This window comes from Carlito syrichta, unplaced genomic scaffold (genome assembly GCF_000164805.1).
Source record: "Carlito syrichta isolate Samal-C Ts95f unplaced genomic scaffold, Tarsius_syrichta-2.0.1 Scaffold306485, whole genome shotgun sequence".
Classification (NCBI taxonomy): Eukaryota; Metazoa; Chordata; class Mammalia; order Primates; family Tarsiidae; genus Carlito; species Carlito syrichta.
Genome location: NW_007250581.1, coordinates 312,143 through 324,494, shown reverse-complemented (window position 1 = coordinate 324,494; position 12,352 = coordinate 312,143). Strand labels below are relative to the sequence as shown.

Sequence of the window (12,352 nt, the reverse complement as noted above, 5' to 3'; positions counted from 1 at the left end):
TGCTCAGCCTGTAATCCTAGCACTTTGGGAGGCCGAGGTGAGTGGATTGCCTGAGTCCGCGGGTTCAAGACCCGCCTGGGCAACTTGGTGAGACCTCATCTCAACAATAAATCAAAAAATTAGCAGGGCGTGGTAGCGCGCACTTGTAGTTCTGGCTACTTGGAAGGCTGACGGTGGAAGGATCGCCGGAGCCCAGCAGGTCGGGATGCAGTGGCCAGGAGCGGCCACTGCACTCCAGTCTGGGTGACAGAGTGAGACTCTAATTAAAAAAAAAAAAAAAAGAAAGTATATCCTGTACATTGTTTCTAACATTCAGAAGGTGTTTGATAAATATGAATTCAAGGTTCTTGCATTCTGACTCCTAGCTCCTCAAACAGTAGTAGTGGCTAAGCCAGCCTCCTTTTGATTCCCACAGATTTTTAAGCGACAGTTCTGAGAGGACCAAGGGATAATCAAGGTGATGTCGTCCCCTAGACTCATTCCCCTGTGGAAAGATTTTAAATGCTCTGTAAATGACATCATACGTGAAAGCAAGGTAATGTATATGTAAGACACAAACATGTTATGGGGTAGCCTCTATCTATCTTACAGTAATGAGCATTTCAGAATAGCTACAAATTGTCCATGAGAGCAGGAAGCAAACAAGGTAGACCATAAAGACAACTGTCAGCCAGGCACAGTGTCTCCTGCCTATAACTACAATGCTTTGGGAGGCTGAGGCGGGAGGACTGTTTGAGGCCAGGAGCTCGAGACCAGCTTGGGCAACAAAGCAAGAACCCCATCTCTACAGAAAAAAAAAAAAAGAAAAAAAAAAAAAATATATATACACACATAAAATAATAGCCAGTGCACACCTATAATCCCAGCTACTCAGGAGGCTGAGGCAGGAGGATCACTTGAGCCCAGGAGTTCAAGGCTTCAGTGAGCATGATCGTACCACTTCACTCCAGTCTGGGTGACAGAGTGACCCTAACTCCAAAAAAAAAAAAAGAGACAATTGTCACCTTAGTAGGTCATCAATTTCATGAGTATATAGACAAGGATATTTTGATAGTGGGGTGTGAATACTTTGGAGCATTGTCAGATAAACTAATTTTCTGGAAAGAGATTTCTAAGGGAGAAGACAACCAGAGAGAATATTTGCCAACCTCACTTTTGCTATGGTTGGCACTGCATACAAGGATCCCAGGTGTGCATGTTTCATTATTGTGGAATAATATATATTGCATATGTGCTGGTCCTTTGCCAAATTTAAAGGTCAAATAGGGTTCCTAAGAGTCTTACTTACTGAGCTTTAAGCTTTAATAACTGAGAGTTGCACTGGATGCCCTGTTATATGTGTATATAAAGTGATGTACTTGCCTGGGTAATCTGTTAAATGTGTCTTTAATGATACAGGTACCTTTTAGACACAAGGAAGAATGTTAGAGGACAGGTGTGGCTAACTTCATGTTGAGAAGAACACCGCTTCCCCCTGTGTTCATACTATAACATTTGTCCATTTAGGTCTTGCAGAGTTTGACTCCCTCGTTTACTGGGGGATTTCTTACATGCTTGTGAAGTATAGCTGTTCCACAGGTGATAAGTTGTGCATGTGTGGGTGTAACAGGAGTAGTCCTTGGGGTGGGAGGTATGACTTCGGGAACTGCTCCAATTGTGACTTGTGTGAGAATATATTTAGTGTGCCCTGGCACCTTAGTTTATCCCTTGTCTCTCCCCAGAAATCTATAGATGACCCAAAGAATGACCTAGTTGTGCTGAGTGACCGGTGCCAGATACTATTCAAAGAGTCTCGCTGTCCTCAAAATATGCCGTTAATATGCCACTATTTCACTGATGCTTACTTCTTTGCTTCCCTCGCTTGGATGATACCAAACACAAGAGAAATACAGGTAAAACTTATTTTTCCTCCTCTCTTTAGCCCATTCTCCAAAGGCCACGCCCATATAGCTCTTAACCAAGATTGACAAATGAAGATATACTCCTTGAATGAATGTCACGTGGATCCAGGATTCCCCTACTTCATCCTTTCTCCAATTATAGTCTCCCTGTTGAGTAGACTTTATGGTTCCCCTAAAGTAGGCCATGGTTAGGGAACGGGTCCAAGTCTTCCTGCTGCTACCATATTTCCAACTCCCTTCACCAGGGGTAAGATCACTCTGGAGTCTTCCAAGTCCTCTTTAGCACAAAATGGGAAAGTAACTGAATATTCTGTCCCTTTCTCCTCTACTATCTTTTCTAGGCAATTTCTCTTATTCTCTTCCAGGCTGTAGTATGGATAAAAAGCAAAACTGAGGACATGGTTGAGAAGAAAACATTCTCCATGACTGAACGACTGCCGCCTATCCAGTCCATGGTCCACACAGGTTCCTTTCATATCCTTGTGGCCTATTGTGGCGACATGATCCTGCGGCTCTTTGGGGACCACTTTCGGGCATTCAAGCCCCTGAGTGTAGTACCCTGCCGCTTCAATGTCAGCTGCCTCTGCTATGACCCGGAAATGAAGATGCTCCTCTCTGGCACCCTGGGTGCGGTGGTCACATGGGTCATTGAGCGAAGTGGCAAGGGCCTCCAAATAGCCCATGTGGTTTCCATGCCTGGTGATGAACTTGTCCAGGACATCACGCTGAATGGCCCCAATGGCTCCCTCCTTGCCCTGTGTGAGACTGTGGTGAGAGTCCTTGTGCGCCGGGGCCAGGGCCAGCTGGGAGAGGCGAAGAAGTTCCTTTCCACCCGCAGCGGTTCCTCTATCACCTGCTGTTACACCTGTTTTGATCAGGGCTTTCTCTATGCTGGGAACAAAGCTGGAGAAATTCAAGTATGGAATCTCAATCAGGGGCAGCCCCTCCACAGTTTCAGGGCTCATTACTCAGTAGTTAGATGTATCCGCAGCCGGCCAGAGGCCCACACCCTGCTAACAGCTGGCAGTGATGGCCTAATCAAGGAGTGGAACCTTACTTCGGGGACCCTGCTTCGGCGTCTAGAACTTGGTGAGGAGCTGTACCGACTCCAGTTTATTGACAGCACTACCTTCTTCTGCCAAACTACCTATAGCTTTTCCTTGCGCCATATGCCCTGCATCTATAGCCTCTTCCATGTCTGTGGTTCTGCTCCCCAGCAGGTGCAACGCATCCGCTGTGGAGATCACTGGTTCCGGATCCTGTGCACTACAGAGGATGGCTTGCTGCGCTTTGTTTCTCCATTAACAGGGAATCTCCTGGTTATCACCTGGCCTTTCTCAATTCTGGACCAGGCTGTGGATTGGGCCTATGACCCAGGTAAAGAGGAGCTCTTTGTGGCCACAGGCAACTCAGAGGTGCTGGTATTTGATACAACCCGCTGCCCTTGCCCAGCCAAGTATCTCTTAGGCACCTCACCAGATACTCAGGACTTTGTACAATGCCTGGCTTATGGGCATTTCAACCTGGGGCGGGGTCTCGAAGGATTGGTGTTCTCTGGGCACCAGAGTGGTCTGATAAGAGTGCTTTCCCAGCACAGTTGTGCCCGAATAGAGAAATTAATGCACTTTGGGGCTGTCTTGGCACTCTCTACACTGACTGGAGGGCTTTTTGGTGCCCGAGAAAACTCTTTACTGTGTTCCTATGGAATGGATGATTATGTACACCTGTCAGAAGCTGTGCTTAAGGGGACCAAAGTACATCTGCAGCCCCTTGCCAGCATTCTCAGCAGCTGTCACCTTAAACACTTGATGCTCTTGCCCAAGTCTGTGGGTGCCATCACAGAGACCAACTGCCTGCGTCTCTGGAAGTTCCGTGATTTTCTGTCCTCTGGGTCACAGGATGGCTTGAAGTTCATGGAAACGTTGCCTCTGCACCAGTGTGCCATCACATCCTTTGATGTCTGTCTGTCCTTGAGTCTTTTAGTCACGGGTGCTGCTGATGGCTCTGTTCGGGTCTGGGACTTCCATGGTAGACTCATAGCTATGCTGGACTCATCATTGTACTTTGGCCCACTGTGCTTTGCAAATGACCGGGGTGACCTGCTTGTGACTTTTAACCAGAGTCTTTATCTGGTGTCTTGTTTAAAATTGCTTCCCCCGACCGTGCTGGCTCACTTTTCCATTGTGAGCATAACAGATGAAGTACTAGAAGTCCCCAAGCCTTTCATGCCAAGCTTCTTCTTCTCCTTTGAGACCATGTTTGTTCCCAAGTACGTCTACCTTGGTCAAGGGCAACAGGAATTAGTGGGTCTGGAAAGCCTTGTCAATAACCGGGCCATTGCCTTTGACCATTCTGTGCCACATGTCATAGAAGACGAGGAAGGGGACCCAGTGTTACTGAGTGCCTCCATGCGTGATACTTTACGGGAGGTGGAAACTGATGGGATGCGTATGAGCAAACCTCGCCATTCCCATTATGTGACTCCTCCCCAGCTAAAGCTGACTACCTGGGATGGACTCAATCCCTATCAGATATTGCAATACTACTTTGGTCTTGGGCGGGAATGGCTTTTTGCCCCCGACGGCTATATCCCCAACTCAGTGATTCGTGCCCGTCTGTGGCCAGAGGGCAGTCCAATATTCCTGCAGTGCAACCTGCACCCACCCCAGCGGGAACTGGAATGGGACAAGTCTCTACAATTTTTCTTCTGGAACAGAAGGGCCAGAGCTATAAGTGAGGTAGAATATTTACAGGAGAAGGAGGATAGAGACTTTATAGGAACGAGACTATCCAAGGATATAACCTATAGTATCCTCAAAGACGGTGCAAACCGCAGTTGGCTGGGAAGAAAAATGAGTGAACTAGCTATTAACAGCATGATTGAGACAATCCTCAACATTATGATCCATGCTACCCCACTGAAGTTCCAATGCTGTATTGGTGCACTAGGGCAAATCTTTGCTTCATATCAGGTGTCTCCAGCCCTGCGCTCTGAGACCGCCCATCGTCTGCTGGATGAAACAACCAATTCCAACCCACTGATCCGAGAACTAGCCTGGGAAGGGCTGAAACGTCTAGGATTTATTACTCATCTTTTTGCCATCCCTCTGGCCCAAGGATTAATGGACAAGGACGAAAGAGTGAGGAATAAGGCCCTAAACCTTATGGCAGACATTGGAATACACTCTAGGACCTTACTCTCACAATTGATCCAGAAACAAGATATTTTCCGAGAGATGCAGTAAGTTGTACCTTCTTGAATTGTTTACCAGCTTCTGATTTTCTTCTCCCGATTCCCCACTTTCCTCTTCTCTTCCTTTGCTATCTCTTCAGCCCTGTTCATTAGCTGTTCCTGACTTTCTTTTATAAACTTTTTCCATCCCTAGATGACTGTCCTTGACAGTCTGCTGACTGTTCACTCTTTTCTCCACTTCTTTTCCTGTTCTTTTCTGTTCCCTACCTATTCAAGTCTCACTTTTCATTCTTTTCTCCTACCCCAGAATTCCCCATATAGATCATTCAATTCGTTGCCATCTTGACTTCCTAGACTTCTTATTTCTTCTTGGCTATCACTTACTTCTAATATGCTGTCTTTCTTGGCCCCTCTGTCAAGCCCCCTACCTGTTCCACAGCAGTTCTTTCCCATCTGTTTTCCCTTTTGTCCCTGATTCATCACAGTCCTTCTTCTTTGACTTTCATAGGCAGGAGATGATTGGGGAGGAATCCCTGGACCATCTGCTGGGCATGCGGCCCACAGATCTCCAAATCCTTAACTCTCAAGTAGAGCAGCGATTGAATGAAGACCTGACCTTGTCACATAGAGATGAAAAGCCTTATTTTTCTTTAGATGTTTCCAGGGCTTCTGAACTTAAGCCCTTTTTCATGCAAGATTCCACAGTTTATGAAGACTATGAAGTGACCTTCAAGCCCAGCAAAGGCCAAAGACGGGGCCGAGCAGGGCCCAAAAAGCACAGTATGTAAAGGGTGATCTGGTCCAAGCCTTAGTTTCCTAAGAGGCAGGATAGTTAGGGTTAAAGTGAGTCAAGAGACACCAGGTGGGAAGAGAGAGAAGTGGAAACATCTTTGTCATAGAAAAGAACTCTCCTAGGAAGGACCCATTTAAACTCAGGATGATTCCAAGGCCTGTCTCTCAAGGATTTGGAGCAGGGAGCTGGGAATAAAGCAAGGAGAATTTTTTTTTTTTTAAAGGCCTTAGCCCTCTCTGTTGTTACTTCTATTATGGTGTTCCTCTTAGCTCACACCAGATATTGGGAAGGGTTTCATTTAGCTTTCTATATTTCCTTATCTCCATCTCCTGATTTTCCCTACAGCCCGAAAATGGTTGCGGGCTCTCAAGAAGATCAAAGAGGCTAAACAGACTGGCATAGAACCGGTTCCCTTAGAGGATGAAAGTGATCAGAGTGAAGCTGTACCAATTGAGATGGAAGAAACATTCATCCATTCCAAAAAGTCTTCAGTCTCCAGTATAATACAGGTCTCAAAAGATGCTGAACCTTTAGAAGAAGATGTCTCAAAGGAGACCATTGCACTGACCTTGAAGATGCTGAGGAAGATACGTGACAAAAGAGGTAAGAAAGCAACAACTCAGAAACCCAAAAAGAGGCGCAAGAAGAAGAGAGAAGCCAAAGTTATAATCGAGGAACCTCTGCCTCCTAAAAAACCCCAGCCGATTATTATGAAAAGGGTTAAAGCTGAAGGGCGGGGTGCCTCTGGAATGGCTGGACACAGAACTACCCCTGGAGATGGCTCATCATGGAGGAATGATCTCTGTCGTCTTATGACCCTGAGGATATCTGGTTCCCAAACACAAATGTCAGAAGATGTGAACACTGAGCTAGTGACTATAGCTCAGGAGATGCTGGCAGATCGGCACCCCAGCTGGGAACTCTTTCAGGAGATCTGCCCCCTGTTTAAGAAAGAAAGCGAGGTTCTTCTTGAGGACCTTGACTGGGAGGTAGCCTGGCCAGAGGAGAAACCAATTCTTATCTATGAAGAAGCAATGAGAGAGGACAAGGGGGTTAGAGACGAGGAAGAGGGCCAAGAACGAAAGGAATCAAGAGGCATGCAGGACTTTGAGGAAACTCAAGTGATTTCAAAAAAAGGCAAGAAAAGGAAAGTTATTTTTCTAGAACCAGGTGACCTAATCAAAGGAAAACAAGTATCCAAGAAAGAAGAGAAGAAATCCATGAAGAAGTCATCTAAGCAAGAGAAGAGAGCAGGCCAGGAGGATAGAAAAGTGGATAAAAAAGAGAAGACCAAAGAAGAGAAAGAGATGAGGGAGAAAGTGAAGGAAGTGGCCAAACCAGGGGGAGAAGTGGTTGAGCAAGAAGGAAGACCAGTTATGGCTGAGAGAAAGCTGTCTTGGCAAGAGTGGAAAACGTCCTGGGATGAGTGGAACCAGGTCCAAGAGAAGATATCCTGGGACAAATGGAAACAAGCTTGGGATAGGAGACGTCTTCAGGGAGCGAAAAAACTCTACCAGACTGAAGAGAAGCAACGCCCAGATGACAAAACGTTGGAGGGGGACAAGAGGAAGCTGACATGGGATGAGTGGAAACAGGTCTGGGAAAATATGCTGTCATCCATTTCCAAGGAGGAACGGTCCAAGGATGAGGAAGCATTGTCTTTGGAGGAAGAAGTGTCTTATGAGCGGGAAAAAGAAGGAGAAGGAGAAGGAGAAGAAGAAGAAGAGGAAGAGGAAGAAGAAGAGGAAGAGGAAGAAGAAGAGGAAGAGGAAGAAGAAGAGGAGCAGCTTGTCACAGAAGAGCAGGGACAGATGATTCAGGAAGAACACAAACAGGCCAGAAGACAGAGAAAACAAGTCCAAGCTAAAAGAAAACAAGCCAAAGAAGAGGGGAAATTAGCAGCAGAAGAAGAGAAGCTTGCACAAATAGAAAGACAACTGGCCGAGGAAGAGATAAAACTGGCCCATGAATATGTGAAAATATCCCAGGAAGATGGGAAAATGGCCCAGGTAGAGACAAAGTTTGCCCACAAGGAGGAAAAACTGGCCCAAAGAGAGAAGAAGCTAAGCCAAGAAGCAGAGAAATTGGCCCAGACAAGGAAGAAACTGGCCAAGAAATTGGAGAAAGTGACTAGAGAAGAAGAGAAACTAGCAAAGAAAAGAGGGAAACTGGCTGAGGTAAAAATCATATTGATCTCAAAAGTGAAAAAACTGGCCCAGAAGGAGCAAAATCTGGACAGGCAAGAGAAGGAGCTGGCCCAGGAATTGGAGGGGCTGGAAGGGGACATGGAGAAACTGGCTTGGAAAGAAGAGGAACTAAATCAGAAAGAGAAGAAACTGACTGAGGAAAAGGAAGGACTGGCTCAGGAAGAGAAGACACTGGTCTGGCAAGGTGAGAAACTGGCTGAGGAAGAGAAAAAACTGGTCCAGGAAGAAGAACTGCTGAACCAGGAAGCAGAGAAACTGGCCAAAGCCAGAGAAAAAATGCCTGAGGAAGAGGAAAGGCTAGCCCGAAAAAGGGAGCAATTGATGAAGAACAAGGAGAAATTGGCCCAGAAAAGGGAAAAATGGGTCCAGGACAATGAACAACTCACAAAGAGCAAGAAGATACTGGCCCAGAAGGAGAATAATCTGGCTCAGGAAAGGAAGACTCTGGCTCAGGAGAAGGAAAAACTGGCTCAGAGGAAAGAGAGCCTCCTCTATAGAAAAGAAGCACTCATCCATAGCAGACAGCAGTTAGTGCAAGTAAAGAAGACATTGAAGATGTACAAGCAGAAGCTGGTTCAGACAGAGAAGCAGCTGACACAGGAAAAGGAGGCAGTGATTCAGAAGAAGGAGAAACTGGTTGATGCAGACAAAAAAACGGCCCAAATAGAGAAAAGTCTGGCTGAGAAACAGGAGACATTAGCTCAGGAAAAAATGAAATTAGCTATGGAGAAGAAGGCAATGTTCCAAGAAAGGAAACTGCTCAGAGGAGAGTTGGATATTGCTAAGAAAGAAAAGGCACTGAACCTGGAAATGAAGAAATTGGTCCAAGAGAAGATGAGACTGGTTGAGGGAAAGGAAACTTTCTCCAAGGGAGAGACTCAAGAAGCTTCAAGACAGGAAAAGCTGACGGAGGCAGAAAGAGAATTAACTGAGAGGAAATTGTCACTAGAGGAAAATATATTGATACATGAAGATAGGATCCTGGCTTCAGAAAGAAAGGACATTGCCAAGGAAACATTGGAATTTACTAGAGGACAGAGATTATATATCCAGGAAGAAAGGAAGTTAGCTAAGGCAATACAAAAGTTGGCTAAAAAAATGGGGGACACTTCCAAGGAGCCAACAAAAGTAAACAGAACCTTAAAGTTACTTCAAAAACTCATCAGTGATGAAAGGAGATTAACTGAGGCAAAATTAATTATGACAAAGATAAGGAGAGCACTCTTTGTTAAGGAAAGAAGACTGAGCCAGGAACAGAATAAACTTGATATCAGAGAGTGGGATTTGTCTGAGGAACAATCAGAAATGGCCAAAGAGGAGAAGAAATTAGCTCATAAGGAGAGAAAACTGGCCAAAGCAATGAGAAAAATGATCAGCAAAGAGGAAAAAGTGACCGAGGAAGACAGCAGATTAGCCAGGGAACAAAGAGAAGTCATACAGGTTGAAGAAGAGGAAAGAGTAACAGAAGAAGAAGAAGAAGAAGAAGAAGAAAAGGGAATCCCCTTCCTTAAACGAAGGTGGAGAAAGAGAAAAGAGGCAAAGAAAGATGATACATCAAAGGAAAAGTTTTCCAGGCAAGTGGCGGAGGTGGAAAGTGAAGAGCGCCTTTCTGAAGAAATGGAAAGTCTGTTAGATGAACTAGAGCAAGAGAGTTCGTCTGAGGAGGAAGAAGAGGAGGAGGAGGAAAAGGAGGAGGAGGAAGAGGAGGAAGAAGAGGAGGAGAAGGAAGAAGAAGGGGAGGAGGAGAAGGAAGAAGAAGGGGAGGAGGAGAAGGAAGAGGAGGAGGAGGAGGAGGAGAAGAAAACGAAAAAGAAAGTGCAGGAAGAGGAAGTGTTTGAGGAGGAGGAAGAAATGAGTGAGGAGGAGAGAGAAAGTTTGAGTGAGATGGAAGAGGAAGAGGAAAGAAGCTCCCTGGAAGAAGAGGTGGACAAGGAAAAAGAGATCTTAGAAAGAGAAAAACCCTTTAAGACACAAGAACAGAGGAGAAAGGAGCTAAGACAAAGGGAAAGAGTACTTTCTATCGGAAAAGAAGTCCTTCACATCAGAGGCAGGCCTATAAAATCGACAGTTCTAAAAACCCCTTTGAGTAAACTGATCTCAGTAGCTCTAGAGATGGAAAAGGAGACATCAGTGCCAGAGTTGACAAAAGAAATATCCTGGGAAGACAGCAAGGCCACAGTACTCAAGACATCCAGGAAATTCTCAGGGACAAGGTTTATCGATAAAGAAAGAGAACTGTTGGAGAAATATAAGTCCATACCTCTGCATGTTTTGGATACAGTTTTGGAGTCCCAAGAACAAGACTTCAAGTACCCATTCACGTCCCACATATTTAAGAAGACCATGGAAGCTCGGAAACTCCAACACAAACCACCAGTTACTCAGTGGAAGTGGTTTTTGCAGCAGCATCCATCTCTGAGGAAAGAGCCTGAGGTACAATTCCCTCCCTCTCAAAGACTGGCTGAGGAACAATATCCACATGTAAGCCTCTCAGATGAAGATTGGATCAATTATGCCCTAGAACAGATGGAAGCAGGAGAACAGCTTTCTAGGGATAGTTTCCACAGGTTGTGCCACCTCCTCAAAGACCTCACCTCAAAGGGAAACTTAGACTGGTTGCATCTGGCCACACTTGAAGCCATTGTGTACCGTCACAGGCAGGTCCTGGACTCACAACACACAAGGATCTCAGAACCCAGTAAGGAGTCCGTGAGTCCAAAACACCTGAAAGTGATTCCTCCTATAAAAACAAAGGAAAGAGAGGACTGGCTAAAACCTTTGGCTGTCCCCACACCGAAGTCCTCATTAGCTACCAAGAGGATTCTAGACCTAAAGGCTATCAATTGGCATCTTCTAGGAGAGCCTTACAGAAGTGAGCGGGCCCAGCAGATATCCACTACTCGCAAAGAGATGGCTATGCAACATTTTTACCCTGCCGCGAGAGACATTTTCCCAGATGCTCATGCCTCTGTGGAAAAACAAACCCTGGCACTGATGTTTCAAAAGGACTTCTGGGGCAGGTTTCCTAAATTGCCAAAGTTGGAGAAGAAGACACAGACCGCCTCTAAAACAAAGGAACAGGTGCCTTTATGGGAGACATTTGTGGCACTGTACTATGTTTTGCGGATGCTGCAGCAGCGATATGGAAAAGACAGTGCTGCTTGGATGGAACAGTTCTACCAGCTCATGGACCTGTACCAACTGAAGTCTCCCCAAATCCAGAAGCTGCTTCAGGAGCTGCTAATGAGAGAGGAACCGCAATCTCAAGAGATCATCTACAAAGAGGCCCTAAAGGCCACGGAGCTAGTTCCTGGGGAGCGGTTGTTCTACTGCCTGTTTTGTGGTGGCTCTCATAGTCCTGGAAGCCCTCAGCAATTCCAGAATGTGGTACCCCTCCCTGGGCAAAACAACGTGCACACTCTGCTTCCCCTGGGCATTGCCCAGTATGGGATCTTAGAACTGGCTTGGAAGAGTCTGCCCCAAGCTGACATTCATCTCACCAAAGAATTGTCCCACGTTGTTGCTCCCACTCCCTAAATTGGGACTGACTGGTGGTCGGGATTTCTCATTCCCAATTGGAGAAAGGCCTGGTTATCAGAACCTAGACTTTCATCTCTAGGGCCCACACAGAGGAAGGGCTGGATCAAAGCCCTTTCCCTTCTCAGCTCTGGAAACCAGCTTCCACATGTGAAATAAAGAGGAGGTCCTTGTTTGCAACAAGCACTTTGATGAGTCCCTTTTCCCCAAACTTTGGTTCTCCAGGAAAATAGTTAGGGAAGCTAGATACATACTTCCAAGGTGGAAAAACTTCCCCCAAACTGGCAGTGCTTACCACGTGGAACCATTGAGGCAGAAGAGTCTGTCCTTGTACTCTTCCTTCCTTCTTCCCATCACCCTCCCCCAAAAACTATAGGAAGGAAAGTGCATGGCAGAAAACTAATGTATGTTTGACATTAATGTAAGAGATATGACATATTGGAAAGACAACGGGTTTTAGAATCAGAAGACTCAGCATTTTGCTCCTTAGTATTTGGGGGCCTGGAGTGAGGCTAACACTATTTCTCTGATTTTAACTCTGCATGCAGAGGGCTTGAGTCTCAGACAGCAGGCATAGTGAGTGTTGAGGAAATCCTCGGAATAAAGAAAAAATTCTCAGCCGGGCCCAGTGGCTCAGCCTGTAATCCCGTGCCTTTGGGAGGCCGAGGTGAGTGGATTGCCTGAGCCCATGGGTTCGAGACCCGCCTGGGCAACTTGGTGA

General features: G+C 46.0%; 1 protein-coding gene across 1 annotated transcript; it reads left to right on the top strand.

The window, feature by feature from the left end:
- The first annotated feature begins 410 nt into the window (after positions 1-410).
- On the top strand, positions 411-11,631 carry WDR87 (WD repeat domain 87). The gene is made up of 6 exons (XM_008063037.1): positions 411-535; positions 1,722-1,892; positions 2,267-5,142; positions 5,603-5,874; positions 6,233-7,565; positions 7,650-11,631. The coding sequence occupies exons 1-6, from the start codon at positions 461-463 to the stop codon at positions 11,629-11,631; spliced, it is 8,709 nt and encodes a 2,902-aa protein (XP_008061228.1). The 5' UTR covers positions 411-460.
- The last annotated feature ends 721 nt before the right edge of the window (positions 11,632-12,352 follow it).